This window comes from Penicillium solitum (genome assembly GCF_028829755.1).
Source record: "Penicillium solitum strain IBT 25940 chromosome Unknown utg000001l_segment0_segment0, whole genome shotgun sequence".
Classification (NCBI taxonomy): domain Eukaryota; kingdom Fungi; phylum Ascomycota; class Eurotiomycetes; order Eurotiales; family Aspergillaceae; genus Penicillium; species Penicillium solitum.
In genome coordinates, this window is record NW_027072121.1 from 2,077,239 (window position 1) to 2,097,451 (window position 20,213).

The 20,213-nt window shown below is 50.4% G+C and overlaps 8 protein-coding genes across 8 annotated transcripts; 6 read left to right on the plus strand and 2 right to left on the minus strand.

Moving 5' to 3' along the window:
- Positions 1 to 1,063: 1,063 nt before the first annotated feature.
- On the plus strand, positions 1,064 to 2,365 carry N7455_000800 (uncharacterized protein; the record flags this gene model as incomplete). Its single annotated transcript, XM_040960641.2, has 1 exon — positions 1,064 to 2,365. The coding sequence occupies one exon, from the start codon at positions 1,064 to 1,066 to the stop codon at positions 2,363 to 2,365; it is 1,302 nt and encodes a 433-aa protein (XP_040808910.2).
- Positions 2,366 to 2,788: 423 nt separating this feature from the next.
- N7455_000801 (uncharacterized protein) lies at positions 2,789 to 3,127 on the plus strand (the record flags this gene model as incomplete). Its single annotated transcript, XM_065603877.1, has 1 exon — positions 2,789 to 3,127. One exon carries the CDS (start codon positions 2,789 to 2,791, stop codon positions 3,125 to 3,127), a length of 339 nt encoding a protein of 112 aa, XP_065462368.1.
- A 1,168-nt stretch (positions 3,128 to 4,295) lies between these two features.
- On the plus strand, positions 4,296 to 6,104 carry N7455_000802 (serine hydroxymethyltransferase; the record flags this gene model as incomplete). The annotated part of the gene is made up of 5 exons (XM_040960685.2): positions 4,296 to 4,439; positions 4,498 to 4,554; positions 4,615 to 4,708; positions 4,768 to 4,905; positions 4,960 to 6,104. 5 exons carry the CDS (start codon positions 4,296 to 4,298, stop codon positions 6,102 to 6,104), a joined length of 1,578 nt encoding a protein of 525 aa, XP_040808926.1.
- A 368-nt stretch (positions 6,105 to 6,472) lies between these two features.
- On the plus strand, positions 6,473 to 7,813 carry N7455_000803 (MOSC domain protein; the record flags this gene model as incomplete). Its single annotated transcript, XM_065603878.1, has 3 exons — positions 6,473 to 6,487; positions 6,543 to 7,728; positions 7,791 to 7,813. 3 exons carry the CDS (start codon positions 6,473 to 6,475, stop codon positions 7,811 to 7,813), a joined length of 1,224 nt encoding a protein of 407 aa, XP_065462369.1.
- A 785-nt stretch (positions 7,814 to 8,598) lies between these two features.
- Positions 8,599 to 10,589, plus strand: N7455_000804 (putative Patatin-like serine hydrolase; the record flags this gene model as incomplete). Its single annotated transcript, XM_040960625.2, has 3 exons — positions 8,599 to 8,665; positions 8,718 to 9,303; positions 9,356 to 10,589. The coding sequence occupies 3 exons, from the start codon at positions 8,599 to 8,601 to the stop codon at positions 10,587 to 10,589; spliced, it is 1,887 nt and encodes a 628-aa protein (XP_040808929.1).
- Positions 10,590 to 11,668: 1,079 nt separating this feature from the next.
- N7455_000805 (DUF803 domain membrane protein) lies at positions 11,669 to 14,193 on the plus strand (the record flags this gene model as incomplete). Its single annotated transcript, XM_040960631.2, has 2 exons — positions 11,669 to 12,427; positions 12,478 to 14,193. The coding sequence occupies 2 exons, from the start codon at positions 11,669 to 11,671 to the stop codon at positions 14,191 to 14,193; spliced, it is 2,475 nt and encodes an 824-aa protein (XP_040808887.2).
- Positions 14,194 to 14,452: 259 nt separating this feature from the next.
- N7455_000806 (uncharacterized protein) lies at positions 14,453 to 15,902 on the minus strand (the record flags this gene model as incomplete). Its single annotated transcript, XM_040960649.2, has 3 exons — positions 14,453 to 14,502; positions 14,826 to 14,926; positions 14,998 to 15,902. The coding sequence occupies 3 exons, from the start codon at positions 15,900 to 15,902 to the stop codon at positions 14,453 to 14,455; spliced, it is 1,056 nt and encodes a 351-aa protein (XP_040808928.2).
- Positions 15,903 to 17,055: 1,153 nt separating this feature from the next.
- N7455_000807 (KilA-N domain-containing protein) lies at positions 17,056 to 20,153 on the minus strand (the record flags this gene model as incomplete). The annotated part of the gene is made up of 5 exons (XM_065603879.1): positions 17,056 to 18,352; positions 18,412 to 18,544; positions 18,613 to 18,807; positions 18,859 to 19,564; positions 20,118 to 20,153. 5 exons carry the CDS (start codon positions 20,151 to 20,153, stop codon positions 17,056 to 17,058), a joined length of 2,367 nt encoding a protein of 788 aa, XP_065462370.1.
- Positions 20,154 to 20,213: the final 60 nt, after the last annotated feature.

The window sequence follows — 20,213 nt, forward strand, 5'->3', positions numbered from 1 at the left end:
GAGGGAAAAGAAGGGGGGGAGACAGGAGAGTTTATAACCAATCCTGTAGATTAATTAAATGAGATTCAGGTACCCGTGCCACTAAGGCACACACTGCCCAGGGAACTGAAAAAAAATAACGGGAAAAGGGGCAGAGACAAGTGAGTGGCAATAAGAGACTGGGAAAAAAAATAAACAATGGAGTTGGATTGGGGAGAACTAGAAAAGGTACTTAACATTATACCTAAATTAATATGAAGACCCAAGTCACTTCCTCCCTAGCGTCCCCCTCCTCACCTTAAGGGCACGCACTCAGGAACTGGTTCAAGGTGCGTGGCTCGGGAGATCCTTTCCTATTTGGGCCCTAATTGGCTGCTAGGGTTGGACTAATTTCCCTGGGCACTGGCCATTGTAGTTCTAGGTGTGTTGATCAACTTATTATAACTATTATTATCTTGGATTTTTATATTTGTGCCTTTTATATGTTGAATATGCTGTATAGCTGTAAAGATTTCATCTCTTGATTTAATTAGTTCTATACACTCTCAAAAACGTCCCAAGTTCCAAGTTTAGATAATGGATAAAGAATTGTGCTTATCTCTACTCCGTACAACATGTTACCTACATAGGTATAAACCTTGGAAGCTTCTTAATTTAGACAAGCCTTGCCTTTTATATGTACTCCATACGGAGTACTCCGTACTTTGATATATCTCATTTTCCAGAGAGATATCAGAAAAGAATACCATCTCTAAATAGACGCCCAAAATAGCCATTTGGTGTCTTGTATCCTCTATTATAGATGTCTTCGGAGGACCGATTTTTTTTTATTCTCCAATTATAGATGCAAGATAAATAACTAGAAATTAAGTAACATTCCCTCTTGAATCAGACCTTTTTTGACCAGGCTTAATTACTTCCGAGGTCACCTTCCAAAGTTGGAAGGTATCGTGCTTATGCAAGAAGCGGGCCCTGTAGCGGCCCCAGGGGACCTGTTGACCGCTTTGTTGGCGAGAAGCCTTAGAAGCCTGAGAAATCCATTATGGTGTATTAGTTAACTATTGGACTTTTCAAATGGTCAAAAATGAATCTCCTAGATCTGCCACTTGAGATTATCCACCTCATTTTCCAGTCCATACCCGACCAATGGGTTCTCGACGATCTACAAGATCCCCCTAATCCACGGGGTTCCTCCCTTGACCTGCGGTCTTTCAACTCTTTTGTCCAAACATGCAAAACACTATACGTCCTTCTGAACCCCTTCCTCTACCAGTGGGATGTCGACTTTCACTGCAACCGGGCCCTGCGCTGGGCAGCAGAAATTGGCAACCTAGCAACTGCGCGGCTCTCTCTTAAAGCGAGGCTCCCAGAGGAAAGACGCCACAAAAGATGGAAGCACTTGTATCTGGCTACACATTATAACCAACAAGCCATCGTACGCCTTCTACTGGAGTATGGTATCGATCCGAATCGGGTTGCGTACTGGAACACTGAGCCGGAGGGCAGCGGGTATGGGAACAATCTTAATATCAATCTACTCGAGGAAGCCACATTCTGGGACTCTGTGCCAATACTTAAATTATTACTTGATCATGGGGCGGTTGCTGACCGTCTAACATTCATAACAATGCTGGAAGACACAGCGGGAGAAGGGCACCTTGCTATCGCCAAACTTCTTATAGAGAATGGCTGTGGTCTTGGAGTGATCGACCCTGCTGAATATCACGATGCTCTATGCAGAGCAATTGAGGCAGGATCCACCGGTGTGGTTCGGTTCCTGCTTGAAAAAGGGGTTTGTCCCGAGATGCCGCCGGGGATACAGCTGCCAAGTCGGTCGTCCATGGCTCTGGCTGCTTACATACACGACCCAGAGATAGTCAAGATGTTACTGGCCCATGGAGCGAATCCATTTCCCGAGGGACCGGTCGGCACCAATGTCCTCCCATTGGTAAATGCTGCCAAGGTGAAGAATTATGCAGTGGCTCAGCTCCTCCGTGAATCTATCGATCTGGAGGAGATGATCGGATCGAGAGGTCGGAACCAAGAATTGCTTTTGTTGACCGCTGCTGCCTGTGGATGGGACAATATGGTACGACAACTCCTCGACCAGGGCTGTCTGGTGGATATAAAAGTACGAAATCCATACTCTTTCAATTCAACCAGTAAGCCCGACATCAACAAGCAGCGTCTCCCGGCGATATCGCTCGCGGCCGATCGAGGTCACTACAGCACTGTGCAGCTACTGCTTTCCTATAATGCAAGCTGCAATCCCCCCTCGAGATACGAAGAACCCTTCCCACTTCTCCACGCAGTGGCCTCAGGGCACCTGGATATTGTGGAGCTTCTCCTCGATCATGGTGCAGAACCAAATGGTATAGGACGATGATATGAGTGGAGCAAGGGTATCGGTGATCTACTGTGAATATATTGGGCTTTGGGACATCCGAAGATATTCCGCTTTCTGCTTGACCGAGGCGCGGATCTATCGGTGCCAGCAGTAGAAGCCATCATCCGAATGGACCGGGATATGTATGGGCTTGTCTCGATCAGTCATAAGCTTGAGAGCGGAGGGCGAGCACCCACAAGCACACTTGTCATCCGAGAGGCTCTTAAAAGGGGTTGTACCGAAATAGTCCAAATCCTCCTGGAAAGAGGCATACCATTGCAAAACCCCGGGGAAGCTGACTGTTGGGGTTATAAACCCCTACCAATAGCGACAACGGCGGAGGATGAAGAAATGACAAGACTTATCTTGGACCATAGATTCAATATTTCCTCGGGAAGCCTAGGTGTCGAGGAAGCCATAAACATGGCTGTCGATGAAGCAAACTTCCTGTTGTTTAAGCTCCTGCTGGACACAGGGTGGTTGAATTTTCCATCTGCTTCTCCGGGAGATCGAAACATTCTGGGAATGGAGATACCCGCGCCCCCAACGCCACAGAAAGATACAAATACCGATGCGACTACTGTGGATCTGCCAACAGAGCACGGCACGTACAGTGAACCGAGAGAATCACCTCTAGCCACATCGCCTCTTGATCATCTATTCATGAGCGAGGCTGTATCAGCCCAGGAAATACGGACATTTTCGTTCAGTTTTTGTTGGAACAAGGTGCAGAACCCCTCGGAGGATCTTCTGCCCTTATGACTCCATTGGGAATAGCTTTGAAACGAGGATATACCCATATAGTTCAGCTTATGCTGAGGGTCATTGATAGACAGACTATTACGGAGGAAGAGCTCTTGCTTAAGCTTGGCGTGATTCTTGAGATTAAAGACCCAGACGCAGTCGATCGTAGTAGTTATGCCGAACACTACACTAAGCGGTGCAACAGAAATCTTCCATAAAGTGAGTTAAAAGGAAGGGACCAGATTTTATTCAAAACTATTATGCCATTTCCCCGGGCTAGCTAGCATTAGCTATGAATCTTGTTTGAATGAGTATTGTACTGTGAGTATTAAGTAACGTGGTGAAGGGAGACAGAATAGGGGTGAACAAGGTCAATTCTATTCGTCTCAGGCCATACAATAGGTACAATACGGAGTAGTGGATTGGGGCTCTTTATTGCAACGATTACCCCCTACCATAGGATAAACAAGGCACATGTGTTCTAAGTTTTTTGGATTGTATGAGCACTCTGATCTCCTGCTGGCCAATGTAGTTGTATTGAGAGGATGGAGTGCATAACAGAGGCGAATGCGAGACAAGAACATGGAAGAGCAAGTCATATTAAGACTGATTGATGGTAATGATTATATATATTGTGAAGCTAATTGTACTCGAGAGTCACTCGGAGCATACGAGAATCGTATGTCCTTGTTGTACTAGAGTGTCGACAATGCGACAGTGGAACTGTTGCCACGAAAGGTTCATGGAGATATGGATATGACCAATCCCGACCTGCCAAGGGAGGTGAACCAACACAACAATTCCAATCCGATGGTACTGGCCCCTTAAAGGATGGTTAAGAGGCGTGGGACCTTTCAGCAGCGCCCGTCCAGCGCCAGCTAGACCGAAGTCCAGCCGTCACCGACGAGTGCTGACACAGATAAAAGACGCCGTTTCTTCATCTTGGATTTAGTTGTGTGAAGAAGAAAAGGAGGGAAAATTTTTGCCGAGCGAAGATAAATCAACAGCTGGTGCACGGACCAGGCGGAGAGCTCAAACGGGAATAGTGCATTTTTCCCGCTTTCCGCGGGCAACGGAAAGGTCCCCAGTGCTCGTCCGACTAGCATCAGTCGTTTAAAAGCCGTCGCTTTCCTATCGGCTAAGTACACAATACTCTGCTTGAGAATTGACCTTCTTCAGCTTCATCATGTATTTGTCTCGCTGTGGTAGATCCGCTGCTCGCTTGCTCCCCCTTGGGAGCTCCCGGGCAGCCGCTCGCGCCTCTATCGTGCCCAGATTGGCCCCCCAATCGCGGGGAGTAGCGTCGTCCACTCGCGATACCCAGCACAAGGTTGGTGGCCGGAATCGATTCAATGGCAAGCGGAACATGCAGACTGACCATTTGATAGCTGCTCGCGGCCTCTCTGGAGGAGTCCGACCCCGCCGTTTACAACATCCTACAGAAGGTGCGTCATCGCCGATAGAGAGCTCACCAATTGACCGACCAGTTGCTAAACCCATTCCAGGAGAAAAAACGTCAAAAGCACTTCATTAACCTGATCCCCTCTGAGAACTTCACATCGCAAGCTGTTCTCGATGCCCTAGGCAGTGTTATGCAAAGTATGTCCTCCGGGTGGCCGCCTCTACTTGTCCGACAGACCATCCTAACCGCAGATTAGACAAATATTCCGAGGGATACCCCGGTGCTCGGTACTATGGAGGAAACGAACACATTGATGCCTCCGAGCGGTTGTGCCAGCAACGTGCCCTGGAGACCTTCCGTCTGGACCCGGCGGAATGGGGAGTGAACGTTCAACGTATGATACAGTCGACGTGATACAATGATAGACGCAAAGGCTAACTCATTCCAGCTCTGTCCGGTTCACCCGCTAATCTCATGGCCTACTCCGCCCTCCTCAACACCCACGACCGCCTTATGGGCTTGGACCTTCCCCATGGTGGTCATCTGTCCCACGGTTATCAGACTCCTACCAAGAAGATTTCCGCCATCTCTAAATACTTCGAGACCTTCCCTTACCGTCTCGATGAGTCGACGGGTCTGATCGACTACGATGCATTGGAGAAGTCCGCCACCCTATACCGGCCCAAGCTGATTATCGCGGGTACCTCGGCCTACAGCCGTCTGATTGACTACCCGCGCATGCGCGCGATCGCCGACTCCGTAGGCGCCTACCTTCTGTCCGATATGGCCCACATCTCGGGTCTTGTGGCTGCCGGCGTGCTTCCATCTCCCTTCCCCTACTCAGATGTCGTGACCACCACCACTCACAAGTCTCTACGTGGCCCGCGTGGCGCCATGATCTTCTACCGCAAGGGCGTGCGTAGCACCGACAAGAAGGGCAACCCCGTCATGTACGATCTCGAGAACCCCATCAATGCATCCGTCTTCCCCGGCCACCAGGGTGGTCCTCACAACCACACTATCACTGCGCTGGCCGTGGCCCTCAAGCAGGCTCAGACCCCCGACTTCGAGGCCTACCAGAAGACAGTGCTTCTCAACGCCTCTGCTCTGGCCAATCGCCTTGGTGATTCCACCAGCAACGGTGGACTCGGCTACAACATCGTGTCCGGTGGCACCGATAACCACTTGGTGCTCGTGGACCTGAAGAACCGCGGTGTGGACGGTGCTCGCGTTGAGCGCGTTCTCGAGCTGTGCGGTGTTGCCAGTAACAAGAACACCGTTCCCGGAGACAAGTCTGCCCTCAAGCCCGGCGGTCTGCGTCTCGGAACCCCTGCCATGACCTCCCGTGGCTTCCAGCCCGAGGACTTCACCCGCGTCGCCGATATCGTCGATCGTGCGGTAACCATCACCCAGAAGTTGGACAAGGCTGCCCGTGAGTCGGCTCAGTCCCGCGGTGTCAAGAACCCTAATACTGTTAAGGCCTTCTTGGACTACGTGGGTGAGGGTGAGGAGATCTCAGAGATTGTTGTGCTTCGCCAAGAGGTTGAGGACTGGGTTGGTACCTTTAGCTTGCCGTGGGCTGAGGAACAGTAGACGTTTCTTTTTTCTTTTTTCTTTTTTCTTTTTTTTTTTTTTTTTGATTCCCTCTGTATATTTCCTTGCATGATTTCGGACGAATATGATTGAAGACCTTTTTATTTAAGACTAGAAAAAAAAAGAATTGAACTATTATCTAAAGAACAATTTGAAAGTAAAGTGGCCTATCAGTTATGTTAAGCGTCCAACAAGTAAAAGGGCGGGTTTTACTCCGCAAAGTCTAATTCGGGGGACGGTAACCGGGGAACGATGTCGTTATCTTTCCCCGAGATCGGCTTGCCAAAGCGAATTTTCGTACTCCGCACTGCATCGAGGTACGATATACTGCTTTCTTTTCATATACAGCAATCCTTTCACCTACAATCATGAAAGTCAGCCAGGTACGAACATGGAATTAAGACGCAGACGGGAAACGTCATGCTAATCCACTGTCAGCTCTATGTCTACCCGATTAAATCCCTTCGACCAACTACAATCACAGAGGGAATCCTAACCACACGCGGCTTTCAATATGACCGCCACTTCATGCTCCTCAAAGTCATCCCAGCCGAGGATGGCTCCGGCACCACGACCCTGAAGAACATGCATGTCCCGCACTTCCCGGAGATGGCCCTCTTCTACACCGACATCGAGTATCCGGAGACAGAGAAGGACAACGGGAAATTAATTATCACATACCACCCTCCTCTATCGGATTCAGCTCCCGCACTCCGCGAAACCAATCGACTGGAAATCCCACTCAAGCCCAACCCAAAGAGCCTCAACCCTCTCAAAGTCATGATGCACAAGAGCCCAACAACAGGATACAATATGGGCGCAGAGTACAACGACTGGTTCAGCGCCTGCTTCGGATACCCCGTAGTGCTAGCCTACCTCGGACCGCACTCGAGAGAGGTGCTTGGCACACTGGCGCCAGGAAAGAAAGACAAAAAGACCGCGCTGCGCATAATACGCGAAAGTCTAACGAATCCTGACAGGAAATGGGAGCGGGTTCTCCCGGTTCTTATTGTCGCATCTGCGATTAACATACTCCTTCAAGGCAGTACTCTCGTCCGCGACGGGTTAACTCCCCAAACAGCTCGCAGCCTCACGCCCACGCTTCTTTTCACTGCTGGTGCGGCGGTGCTATATTACTTTTACACTCTGCATGCACAGCACGAGGACCGCATTACTTTTGCGGATTGCGCGCCTTATCTCGTTATCTCCGAGACATCCGTCGATAATGTCTCAGCGCGGCTTCCGGACGGGGAAAATATGGACCGTACGAAATTCCGGCCTAATATTGTTGTCTCGGGGGCTGGAGAGGCTTTTGAAGAGGACTTTTGGGGCGCGCTGACTTTGGGCAATGGATTGGGGCATGGGTCGAGTAAACTGTTGCTGACGGGAAATTGTGTACGCTGTCAGAGCCTTAATGTTGACTACGAGACTGGGAAGATGGGGACTGGTGAGTCTGGTGCTGTGCTTAAAAAGTTGATGAAGGATCGTAGGGTGGATTCTGGGGCGAAGTTTAGTCCTGTCTTTGGTAGGTATGCTTTTCTGGAGCCGAAGGGTGAGGGGATTAGTCTGAAGGTTGGTGATGAGATTGCGGTTGCCGAGAAAGGAACTAAGAGGTCTATTTTTGGTGAGTGTTTCTCCTCGTTTTACTGGCCAACTGTGGGAGTGGATGCTAACTGGGTTCTTCAGATTGGCCTGGCATGACGAATTGAACATAAATAGGTTTTTCTTTTAGTTCTATATCGATATGGACATCTGTATACGTATATAGAATCGGCGAAATTGACGTCATCGTCATCTTGAAGATTGGAATATACAGATTTCAGACAAAACCTTTTATCCTACAACCATTCTTAGCCAAGTTGCAAGACTCTTGATAATCAAATTGTATATGTACAAAGTACATCGTAGCTGAAACCCGAGTGAGAAGCAGACGAAAGTGATTCAATTGGTAGATAAGCACACAGCCACAGTTACGTCATATACAAACACCGCCACCAGTTGCCCCAAATAGTCACCTGACTTTCTTGATCCATGGAAAGGCAACCAAATGATGTGGGCACTTGGATTTGAGTTCTAAGAATAACTCGCAATTAACTTGAACGACAGTTTCGTTCTTCCCTTGCATTTTATTGATTTGTGCAACTTCATCTCGTACATTTGCGTTGTGATCAAGCCAAGTCCAGCCTTACCGAACTATTCAGGGACTGTGGCTCAAGTCCCTCCAATCATCACCCATACGCCGCTGCCTATTCAGAGTCCACTAAACTGCGACTCTCACGTTCACCTGTCACGCACCCAACCAGAGCTGCATTCGACTTGTGTTCCACCTGTGTGACGCTTCTACCTCTTTTCCAAGACCTCATCGGTCAGGCGCCAACCATCCCGCGACCCTGTGCATAAGGCATTGCTGAGCCCCGCCGCGGGTAAGCTGCCGCAGCAGGAAAAAAAAATAGAGCGATCGTAATCGTTCCAAAACATAACTGTTGCAATCGCCATGGATCCAGCCAATCTGCGCCGCAAGGACACCACCAAGGGTCCTCCGCTGCGGATCCTGTCTCTAGGTTAGTATTATCTCTCTTCCCGGCGTACATCAGACTCAGCTGACCTGAACAGATGGCGGTGGTGTTCGTGGTTACTCCATGCTTATTCTCCTCCAGGAACTTATGTACCGCACCTATGTCGAATGCGAAGGTAAGCCTCCGCGTCGCGACCAGATTCCCAAACCCTGCGATCACTTCGACTTGATCGCCGGTACCGGCACTGGCGGCTTGATCGCTCTGATGCTCGGTCGCCTCCGCTTGGATCTCGAGACTTGCAAAGAAGTATACGTGCGTATGACTCGCAAGGTATTTGAGACTGACAAGACCATCGCTGGTATTCCCTACCGTTCGACTTTGTTCAAGGCCTCAAAACTCGAGGAGGCGATCCGGGAATGTGTACGGGAACATACAGTGTTCGAGGCGGAGGGAAATGACACAGGGAATGCCCCCAATCGTGATTCTATGGCTTCTATGGCAAGCTTGCCATACAGCCCAGGCTCTGTTCCGCAACGCTCTATCAGTCGGGGCAGTTTCAGCACCGCTGCTGCTTCGCATCCAATGTCACCGACAAGCCAAAGAGGCTCCGTTTTCCTTAATGGGTTGCGTTGGGGTAACCCAGACGCGTTGCTTTATGATAACCGAGAAAATCGGACGAAAACGTGAGTTTTGCAATGCGAAACCATGGGTCGCTGGTACTGATATGAAATATAGTGCGGTCACTGCTATGTACAAGGGCACCCCGCGCAAGGGTTCGGCTGTCCTTCTACGGTCCTACGACTCCCGCCGAGAACCTCCACCAGAATTTGACTGCACTGTCTGGCAAGCAGGACGTGCGACATCTGCGACGGGGCTTGCTTTCAAGCCCATTCAGATTGGTCAACACCATTTTATTGACGAGGGCCATGGAACATTCAACCCCGCGCCACTAGTCCTTGATGAGGCTGTTGTGAATGAGTGGCCAGGTCGAGAAGTTGGGGTCTTTATCAGTGTGGGAACTGGAAAGCGCCCATCTGGTACCAATAACCGACAGCATGAATGGTGGGAGGATTTCTTCGGCGACTCATTGGGCACATTCGCTGAGGCGCGGCGTCGACTGATGACGAAGATTGAGGGGTGCGAGGATATCCACAACGATATGCTTCGAGACCGTCTCGCCAAACGCAATGTCAGCAAAGACAATTATTTCCGCCTCAACGTTGAGGTCGGCGTTGGCGAGTTTGGTATGAACGAATGGAACCGGCTAGCCGATATCAGCACCAACACACGGCAGTATCTGGCCAGGCCTGAAGTGAAGAAGATGATTCTAGAAGCGGGTGTGAGATTTGCTAAAATCGATCGCATGAACCGCCGTCTAGCGAGCCACGCTGCAGCCGGCGGGGATCGCGACGATCTATCCTTCGATCTTGCCACTGAAGAGCTTTCGCTTTCTTCTCCCGTTCAATCCCACGTTCCACCCCCTGCGCACTTCGCTGTCGAATTACCTGCAGAACTACCTGCTGAGTTTTTACACCACGCCCCACCTTCACAGGCGCCACCACCTATTCCAACCTTTGTGACTACATCACCGCCGGATGACACGCTCCCGGTTCACCCAACACCTCAGGATAGCATATCTACTTCCCCACCCCGGCAATCTGGCAGTGACTATCGTCGAAGCCACGAGCTTGCAAGCCGCCCAAGCTCACAACAACAACAGAGCTCGCCCACCCGCAGTAATGAGTATTTTACAACCTTCAATGGCGTGCCACCGGCACCACCAGTGCCACCCAAGACGCCTATCCCATACCCAGCTCAAGAAGATGATGGGGGTGTGGCTATGCCTGCACCGCTATTCTCCCAAGCACCATCGTCTACTTCGAACACCAAAGTCCGACCTCCTTACCCAGTTGATGAGCCGCCACCAACGGTGAACCGGCAACGGAAGCCTAGCTACCATGTGCGGTGATCCCTTCTCATGTACTTTCATCTCGAGGCGTTTCCCTCACTTTTTACATGCCCACTACGTTGTTTTTGTGTCTTTCCTGCTGAATACCCCTCTGTTGAGACGGCTTATTGGGGCTGGGAGGGTGTCTTGGGCGCATGCAATTCTATTTATGGGTTTTTTTTTTATCTTAGTTGACCCCCTACGAACGATGGCCAGTGCTGGCCTCGTTGGGCATAATGAATGATGACATTTATGAGACACCAAATGTGGGAACTGATGCTCTGTATAGTAATTATGTGAGACAAAAAAAAAATACCATGGCATCTTTATATTAGGCATCCGTGTAAAATGTACAAAGTACGGAGTACTTGGTAGGGGCAAATAAATTGCCTGTTGATCTTAATATACTCCGTATAGTCCGTATAGTACAACTATATCGTTCATCCAAAGGCAGCCTAATGCACCATCTCCATAGACTAAGCAATATCGGCCGATGTTAAAACCCTGGAAGGTACAGGTACCTGCCGATCCTAGTCCAGCCCGCTCTATTCAGGAGTACCAGTACCTCCTTTCCCCACCCCAGCCTCTTTGTTTTGGTATCTCGATCCCCTTCCCCTTTTCTTGATTTATTTTATTTCTTTAATGTCTGTATTTTTTTCTTTTTCCAATTCTTCAACTCCTGAATCTTTGTCTTAAGTAGATTCTACTTCCTTGATACCCTCAAAATCGTATCTTTGCCATCTGAGACCGAGAGTCATAGCGCCAACGGCTGACGCTCCCCCCCCCTTGCGGAATCCCACATTTTTCCTTTCCTCGTGGACATTTTCCAGAAGCATTCCCAGATCGCCGATACTCTAAATTACAATTACTCCCCTGTTCCAAAAGTCGTTGCGACAGTCCGACTCGAAACTGTTGTTGACGCAGGCCCCTCGTTGATAGTCGCCCCGGCGATACGCCCAGCCTTTATCGATATCGTGGCGTCAAGTGTTTCAAATAGTCGCTGAGTCTCGTCTTCGGACGACTCTCTGTCCCCCGCGACACAACTCTTCGCCTCTTCCCACTGCTGGTCAGTGTGGTCCTAATCTCCAACTCCCACAATCATGGATCCCAATTCCGCCTTATCGCATGCGAACAACCTCATCGTCCGCGCGGAATCCTCAGGCCGCCCGCCGGTGTACAAGGCCGTTGGTATTTCGCTGGCTGTCGCATCGGGTGTCTTCATCGGTATCTCATTCGTGGTTAAGAAAATCGGACTGCTGAAGGCGAACGTGAAGTACAATGAGGAGGCCGGTGAAGGATATGGATATCTCAAGAACTTTTGGTGGTGGACGGGCATGACGCTGATGATTGTTGGAGAGATCTGCAATTTTGTGGCGTATGCTTTCGTCGATGCGATTCTAGTTACGCCTCTTGGTGCGCTGTCGGTTGTGATTACGACGATTCTGTCCGCGATTTTCCTCAAGGAACGGCTTAGTTTCGTGGGGAAGGTTGGCTGTTTCTGTTGTATTATTGGATCGGTGACTATTGCCATGAATGCTCCTGAGCAGTCGTCTGTCGAGGATATTCAGGGCATGCAGCATTTCGTTCTCCAGCCTGGATTTCTGGTCTATGCTGGGTTGATTATTGTTGGAGCTGCTTTTACAGCTCTTTGGGCTGGTCCACGTTACGGAAAGTCGAGCATGTTTGTTTATATCAGTATTTGCAGCATGGTTGGTGGATTAAGTGTCGTCGCTACTCAGGGCTTGGGCTCTGCTATTCTCGCTCAGATTAATGGCGAGGAGCAGTTCAAGCATTGGTTCCTATATGTCTTGCTTGTGTTTGTCATTGGGACACTATTGACTGAGATTATTTATCTCAATGTACGCTCTTCACCCTCGTGTCTTATGGCTGTGCTAACCCTGCTATACAGAAAGCGCTTAATCTTTTCAATGCCGCTCTGGTCACCCCGACTTACTATGTGATGTTCACTAGCGCCACCATTATCACTTCCGCCATTCTGTTCCAGGGCTTCAAGGGCACAGGAATCCAGATTGCAACTGTTATCATTGGGTTCATGCAAATCTGCGCCGGTGTGGTGTTACTGCAGCTATCCAAGTCCGCCAAGGACGTCCCCGATGCTGCTATTTTCAAGGGCGATCTGGATCAGATTCGAGAGGTTTCCGCAGTAGAAGAACCCGAATCCGAGCCCAAGGCAGACTCCATTCGTGGTGCGGCCTCTATCATTCGTCGCATTTCGACCGCTCGCCGCACTATGGAAACAGATGAAGCCCGCCGTTTCTTCCATGACAAACATGAGGATACCCTGAAAGTGCCAGGCGAGAACGAGATAATTGAATGGGATGGCCTGCGTCGGCGTAAGACTGTCATTGGTGAGGGACCAACCATGTCACGACCAATCACTCCGCGAACACCCTCAGTCAAGCAACAACATCCGCCGTGGGGCATGTCCCGGTTGCCCGCTGATGCGCATGAGGACGATCACCGACCTAGCACCAAGCAAAGCAGTCATTCTTTCATGGATAACATTCGGTCTCGGGCTACCAGCGTGCTTCATCCTTCCCAGTGGAAGGCCGTGAATACAGAAGACGAGAAAAGTTCTAATGTCAATATACAATCAGTGGGAATGACAGACATGCCACACCAAAGTGGCAATGCTGACACGGAATACCATGGTGCCGGTATGGCTGGAGGTTTGGACGCTCCGTTCAACGCAAACCGTCCGCGTAGTGATACACCACGGTCTATATCATGGGCAGACGAAAAGCCCGACTCCCTGGCACCCGAACCTCTCGCCAACACCACCCGCCGCCAGTTTTCCTTCAACACCATGATGGGCCGTACAAAGACCGACAGCGAGTCTTCCGTCAAACCTACACCAGGTTCGCCCCGTGGAATCCTACGCCGAACGCACCTGGCAGCCGATATGCGCAAGACCGCAACTGAGGAAGAATCACTCGGTCTCGTCCACCGCGACTCACGCCACTCACAACCGGAAGAAGAACCCCTGAACGAAAAGCTAGACCGCTGGTCGAGCGCCGAGTCCGAACTTGGCGAGCCCCAGCCCATGTTCGCAGGGCGATCACACGGCAACTCCGTGTCCAGCAGCCATACCGCCGCATTCCCCGCCTACGAGGATAATCACGATGACTACTCCGGATCCAACAACCCTTACTACCTCCCGCACAACCGACAAACCACCTCATCCCCAGAACACCTCACCCACGAAGAAGACGGATGGAGACACCCTTCATCGAGGGGCAGTGGTAGCAGAACTCGCACACGGACAACCTCTTCTGTCAATGCCCATTCTCGCGCTCCACCGCCCGCCCAATCCTCTTTCTCTACCCACCGCCATCCAAACCCCCTCCCGCCACTCCCTGATATCACACCTACTACCACCCTCGATCTCATGCCCACCGCAACCGATGCCTCGGGTCTGAGATCAGTCTCTTCGGACTCTGATATGGCAGCGACCCTCTCTAGAGAGACAGGAGGCCACAATGAACCCCCACTTATCTACCCCACCCGCCAACAGAGCGGCTGGCGTCGGCATCTGTCTGACAATAGCAGCCATGATGGTGAGACATACGCCGCGCGCGGAGGTAGGGGGAGTTCGTTCAGGTGAATGTGAGAAAGCCTCGTTATCTATCTGGCCTATACTGCCATCTTGGGATTCTGGTTTATGACGCATCTATCCTGTTTTCTTTCTTACATAGTATTTTTGCATGGCTATGGCGTTTGGAAGATTTTGTTGATTTTTTTTTCTGATTTTTTGTTATGTGATTGAACCCGGTTTTATTACCGGTCTGTACATGTACATGCACATGTGATTTTTGATTTTGATTCTGTATATAATGGATGTTATGATAATGGTGCACGACTGATTAATGAAATGAGAACTTCCAAATCCAAGTGTCAAGCCGAACGTAGAGTGCTAGAAGTGGGCATCCATCATAAAAGTCATATCGCCAACGGCAGTGCATTAGTCAATTAAAGGAGAGAAATTCCAAAACAGCTATTCATAGTCATGGCGATCAGATTAAATTCGATACGATCATAGATCATTGGGTATCATAAATGCACGTAGGTGGAAGATTCATCATTCCAACCCAAAAGGTTGACGCAAAACCACTCTATCCAGAGCCCCGTCCATGGCAAAATGCCATATGCAATGCAATGCAAACAAAAAAAGAAGCAAGTCGCTAAATGTCAACCATATCCGTGTAAAAGAAGATCACTTCTTCACCCCCTGCACACCAAACATCCCAGCAACACTCCGCTGCCCCTTAGCCGCAACATGCATACCAGGGAACCGGGACTCGGCAAGACGACGTCCAGCTTTGATACTCCCAAGAGCCCTAGTGATAGCAAGTTCAATGTCAGAAAAGATCACTCGCTGGTCATCCAACAGCATCATAATAGTACATACCAATCCACACTAACAACCTTCACACCTTTCCACCCTCCACGGGAAATTTCCTGCTGGAGTTTACTGGCAGCAAGGCCTCCCCCTGCACCAGACACAGTCGTTCCACTCCCACTCCCAGTCCCGGTATTGGGTTGTCCGACGAGAACATGCGTCACCGTCTTCCGGGCCATGTAGATAGAAGTCCTCGCCCCGTTTGAAGCGAGTAGATGTTTGAGCTTGTATTCCGAGATCTGGGGGGCGGTAGAGCCATTAATGAAGATCGTAACACCGGCGAAGATATTCGAAGTCGATTTCAGGTCGAGGGTGGTATCAGATCGGGAGTCGTGTTGGGGTTTGTCTTCTATTTGAGACTTTTCTCTTTCCTTTTCCGTTTCCATATCCTGTTTCGTTGCATCTGGAGCCGGACTCAAACTCCGCTCCCCTCCACTAACAACAGTCCTAATCTTCTTCGTCTCGACCTTTACATCCTTCTCAAGCTCATCAACAGCCTTCCTCTTGCTGACACCCATAAACGACCGAATATCCCGAACACCGAGTTCATTCCGCTTTGCCACATCCCCGGCTACCATATCCCATTCACCGGCAGGTATCTTAGGCGGCGATTGCGATGGGCATTTCCCATTGAATGCACCAGGCATGAATGTCGACTCTTGTGTTACTTTGTTCCCCACTCCCACTCCCGATCCCAATCCCTTTCCCCGTCCTGGAAGACAATCCCTGGTTTGATATTGCCTGGTTAATTTCGCTGAGCGTGCATCTCGCCATGATGTTGAGCCGAGGAAACCGCCGCCTTCGGCTGCGCGTTGGTGGCCTGTTGAGACTGATTGCCAGTGGTCGAAATAGAGGTGGTTTCGTGGTTCTGGGGGTTGTGGTTTTGCAGTTGGTCTTGGTTTGTCGGTTGTCATGCTTAGGTCTTGTGGGGTTGTTGCGGGGGTTTCCCTTTCGTTATTTGAGTGGTGTGTTGGTCGCAGTGAGGGTGTTGTAGGATGTGGTGTTGTTTAAGTTGAAATTTGGCAGGAAGTCGCCGTGGCGTGAAGCGGAAGGAACCATGGTTCGAATGTGTTTTGATTTTGCTGTTTTGGGTTAGATAGGGTAGATTGAGTCACGTGGTGGGAGGTATGTGATTAAAGTTGAAGTACAATGAAGCCAAAGCTAGTACCAAGGTATGAAGTCAGCCCTAGCATCTCAATCTCAAAGACATACAATCTACATTCACATCTACAAACTATACAAAAGCAGAGAGGTGGGAAAAGAACAATCCATTTAGACCGGACAAAACCAACGTTGTATGTCGCTAAAGGCATGCAGACCCAGAGTTCATAACCGTTCATTACCATGATAATCATCTCTCTAGTAGAGTGGCAGTAGCAAAAGCAGCGCAGAGAAGTAGAGAGGGGAGTAAAACCAAAGCCAGGGCCATGCCACAAAGAATATCCTTTTCAAAACCCAGCGCATAAATGATAAAGCAATGATAAAAACCAAAAAAAAAAAAAAAAAAAAGCAACTCGTTAATGAAGATGGCTCGTGGTCAAGTCATCACACAAAGAAAATTCGTTCATAAGAGATTCGTCACATCGTAGTCATCGAGGTTTGCGATCACCATCCAAGTCTTCAACAAGGGACAGGTTCTTTCAACATGGAAGTATCAAGAAATGTTTTTTCTAATGTTGGACCGTGAACAGATCTTGTGCCTAGTTCTTCCTCTCCCCACACACAACAAGTTAGATATTCTCGAAAACAGCCAAGATTTCTTCAACTTGAAAACAGAAAACGCAGAGACAAATGAGCTTCGTTTCGTTTCGACACCGTCGGGTCTGCCAGTCTCCGTCTCCACGTGTTCGTGGTAAGACACAAGACGAGACCACGACGCGCCATGCGGGTTGTTGCATGCGCAGTCTATCATGAAAAACAAACTCCGACCGAGAAATAGAACCAACAGAAAAAAAAAAAAAAGATTCCAGTAAGAAAAAAAGAGACCAAAGACCCGAAGAGAAACCCAAAACAAGAACCAGAACCACAAGCTGAAAGCTATCTGGAAACCACGATTGAATCACACACTCACCGATGGCGAGCCATGACCGCGCTAGGCTTCATCGGTTGAAGAATAGGCGGACCACCAAGCGGACCACCAAGGGTAGCATCGGTGATAGTCTTACGGCGTTTCGAAGTCTCGTACTCAGTGGTAGTCTCCGGAGGGCGGATATCGTCATCCTCTCGCATGCGCTTGCTGCCCGCACTCAACGAACCATTCCCAGTCGCGTAGATCGGGGCCGTGGTCGAGGCCATGGAGTAAGGGTCCGAAGCACCGTTGGCTGGGGTTCCGCGCGTATCGCTGACAGCGTTGTACAGGGTAGTGGCGGCGGGGGGACGAGGGGGGGTGTTATACCCCGAAGCCCAGTGAGGAGGGGGACCAGCGCCCGTGCGCGGGGTCATGCGACCGGAGCCGTTTTGCTGGCTCGGGGAGCTGGTCATTTCCGGGGTGAGCTGGGAGTGCTCGCCGGTCAGCGAGCTGACGGAAGGGTTTGTAGTGTAGGTGTAGGAGCCGCGGTTAGAGTTGTAGCCGGCATTTTGGTCTGGCATGTACTCCTGCTCGTGCTCGGGGACGGTCTCGCCGGGTCCATTGCTCTGGCTGTAGCGGTTTGGGTCGCGCTCGGAGGTTTCGGGCTCTGACGCGCCAGGGCGTGGGTTTGGTGGCGCCATCTCGCTTTTCATGTATCCACCGGGCAGGGGTTGGCCGTAGTTGGACATCCCCGAATTGGTCAATGGAGTGTGGGGCGCGTATTGAGCGTGTGTTTGTGGTGCTGCGGAGTAGTAGGGCTTCGAGCTGTCGTAGGGTTGACTTTGGTAGGCTGGCAAGCCGTGCATGTTGTTGCCCGGTGGGGTGGTTGCGGGGGTGGTTGGCATTGAGCGCTGGTTGCTCAATGTGGTATCGATGGACAAGGGCTGTGTGTGGGGAACTTGTCCACCCCATTCGTATGAGCTGCCTTGGTTGTTGATGCCCATCAGGCTGGATGCGCTGGCGGGCGGTGTTGGAAAGGTGTTGGCACGCTCGAGGCCTGGTCTGGAGCCAGGCTGGCCACTCATGGGGCCTTGGGACATGTGAGAGGACATAGGGGTTTGAAGGGAGGGGTGGTGATGGTGAACCGGGGGTTGTTGAGAGCCCGATGGCGTGCGCTGGGGACCCAGAGGAGGGCCTTCCAAACGTCGGTGCTGGGACTCTTGCACTACCTGGTTGGTCCGAGTCTGGTTGGCTGGGTGGTATAGCAGACCACCGATATTATGCACAAACAGTGGGTACAAGAGATCGGTGATCTTCTCCTTGTTGGCAAATTCCAGAGCACGCTCAAATGGAATCCTGAAGAGTAAAAGAGTTAGCGACTGATGCTGCACATGCTGTGGGATCCAAATACATACCAGACACCTTTCAAATGCATCGGGCCAATTTTCACAACATGGCGAAGCTTTTCGCTCTTGAGAATTCCATCACGTCGACCACGGGTCATGCCAGCTACATTGAGCAGCTTTGTACCATTGATCATGTGGTTGTCTGCGAAAGAAAAAAAAGTCAGTCGAAAAAATATCTCAAATTAACCTTTTCCCACATCATAGACTTACCTTCTCGTCGAGCTACACACACTCCCTTCGCTTCTACCTGGTAGCAGAGACTCCCTTCATCTTCCCATAATGTGGCTGTCACGCGAGGCTTTGCTCCCGGAGGAGCCACTTGACCGGTACCATCAAAAACGAACCCTTGTAGCGGAGCCCCGGTGTTGTTCCCATATCCGCTTGGAGGGGCGGCGTGATTGCTCACTTGATAACGATCAGAATAATCATCGACCACATTCTGGCTTTGGAGCTTACCCGGCAACGGCAGCAACTGAGCGGGCATCTGCCCACCCATTGAGCTTGGTGGGTGTCCCGTTGGGGGTGAAGTGACCCCAGGGGCGTATCCATATTGGGGGTAAGCAGCCGGGGCATAAGAAGACGCGGGCTGCATCACAGGGGGTTGTCCGTGGTACTGGTAGTGAGACATTGCGCCTGCGGTAGCGCCTTGAGGAGCGTATGACTGAGCAGAAGACATGTGCGAGTGGACGTCCATGTATGGCTGGGTCTGGTTCATGCTGCCGAGAGAAGTCGGGCTAGGATAATACCCTTCGTTGACCGAGGGGGGAAGACTGTATTCAGTCGGGGCGGAAGAATCTAAGGAAAGTCGGCCCTGGGTCCCAGACAGGTCCGCAGAGGACGGGGGACTCCTCGGTTCGTTGACAGGCACTGAGGCACCGGAGAGACTTGTGCGAGCGCTGGAATTGGTGGAATTGGTCAGGGACGGATCGTGGTAGGCGGTCCGGGAGAGGCCCTGGGTAGCTGTCGGCAGGCTGAGAGCGGGGAGTTTGTCGCCGGGCAATAACGGTCGTTCGGCCGCGTGATGGTTGTACCAGGGGATGTCAGCAGGACCGCGGGTATGGACCTGCGAGATCGATGGCAGCTCCAGCTTTTCGGTTGCACGGGTAAACGGTTTAGAATAGAGGAATGAAGCGAGCAGCGGACGTAAATGTCGTCCGGCGTGCTATCAATATAGGCTGCAGAATCCTTGGAAAAACCACAGGACCTTGCGAACGTTGCACGGGGAAAAAAAAAGAAGAAAGAGAACGAGTTGCAAACGAAATATTCAACGGGGCTTTCAGGATCAAACGTTGAAAAAAAATATATAGCAAAGTGATGCAAGATGCAGGCGATGCAGGGGCGTGCAATTATCGTAGTGAAGCTTCGTAGTAAGTCGTAAACCTTTTGTAAAGACTCGGGGCCTAAACAGAAGCGCAATAAAGACTTTTTGAAGAAGTAGACGAATTCAGAGAAGCACAATGGTCATCAGAATCATTAACAATCGTCGAACACATCAAAGTTCGGAAGGTTGGAACTAAACAAAAAAAAAATAGCGTAAGTTTTGTGGTCGTTTCAAGGTCATGCAGGAATCATGTCATTGAAGAAGAAACTCTAGAAAATGGAGCGCATTGAATGATAAAATAAGGCCGAAGCCGGATGAAGGTAGGGGGGGGGAGGTCAAAGTCTCAGACAGTCGAGGGATGGGGAGGGTGGTTGAGAAAAGAAGTTAGACGTACAGAAAGGTGGAGGCTGGGGTGGTGCAGCAAACGCATCCCTATGCACTGCAGGCTGGATAGATGGCGTTTGAAAAAAGGAAAAAAAGAAAAAAAGCC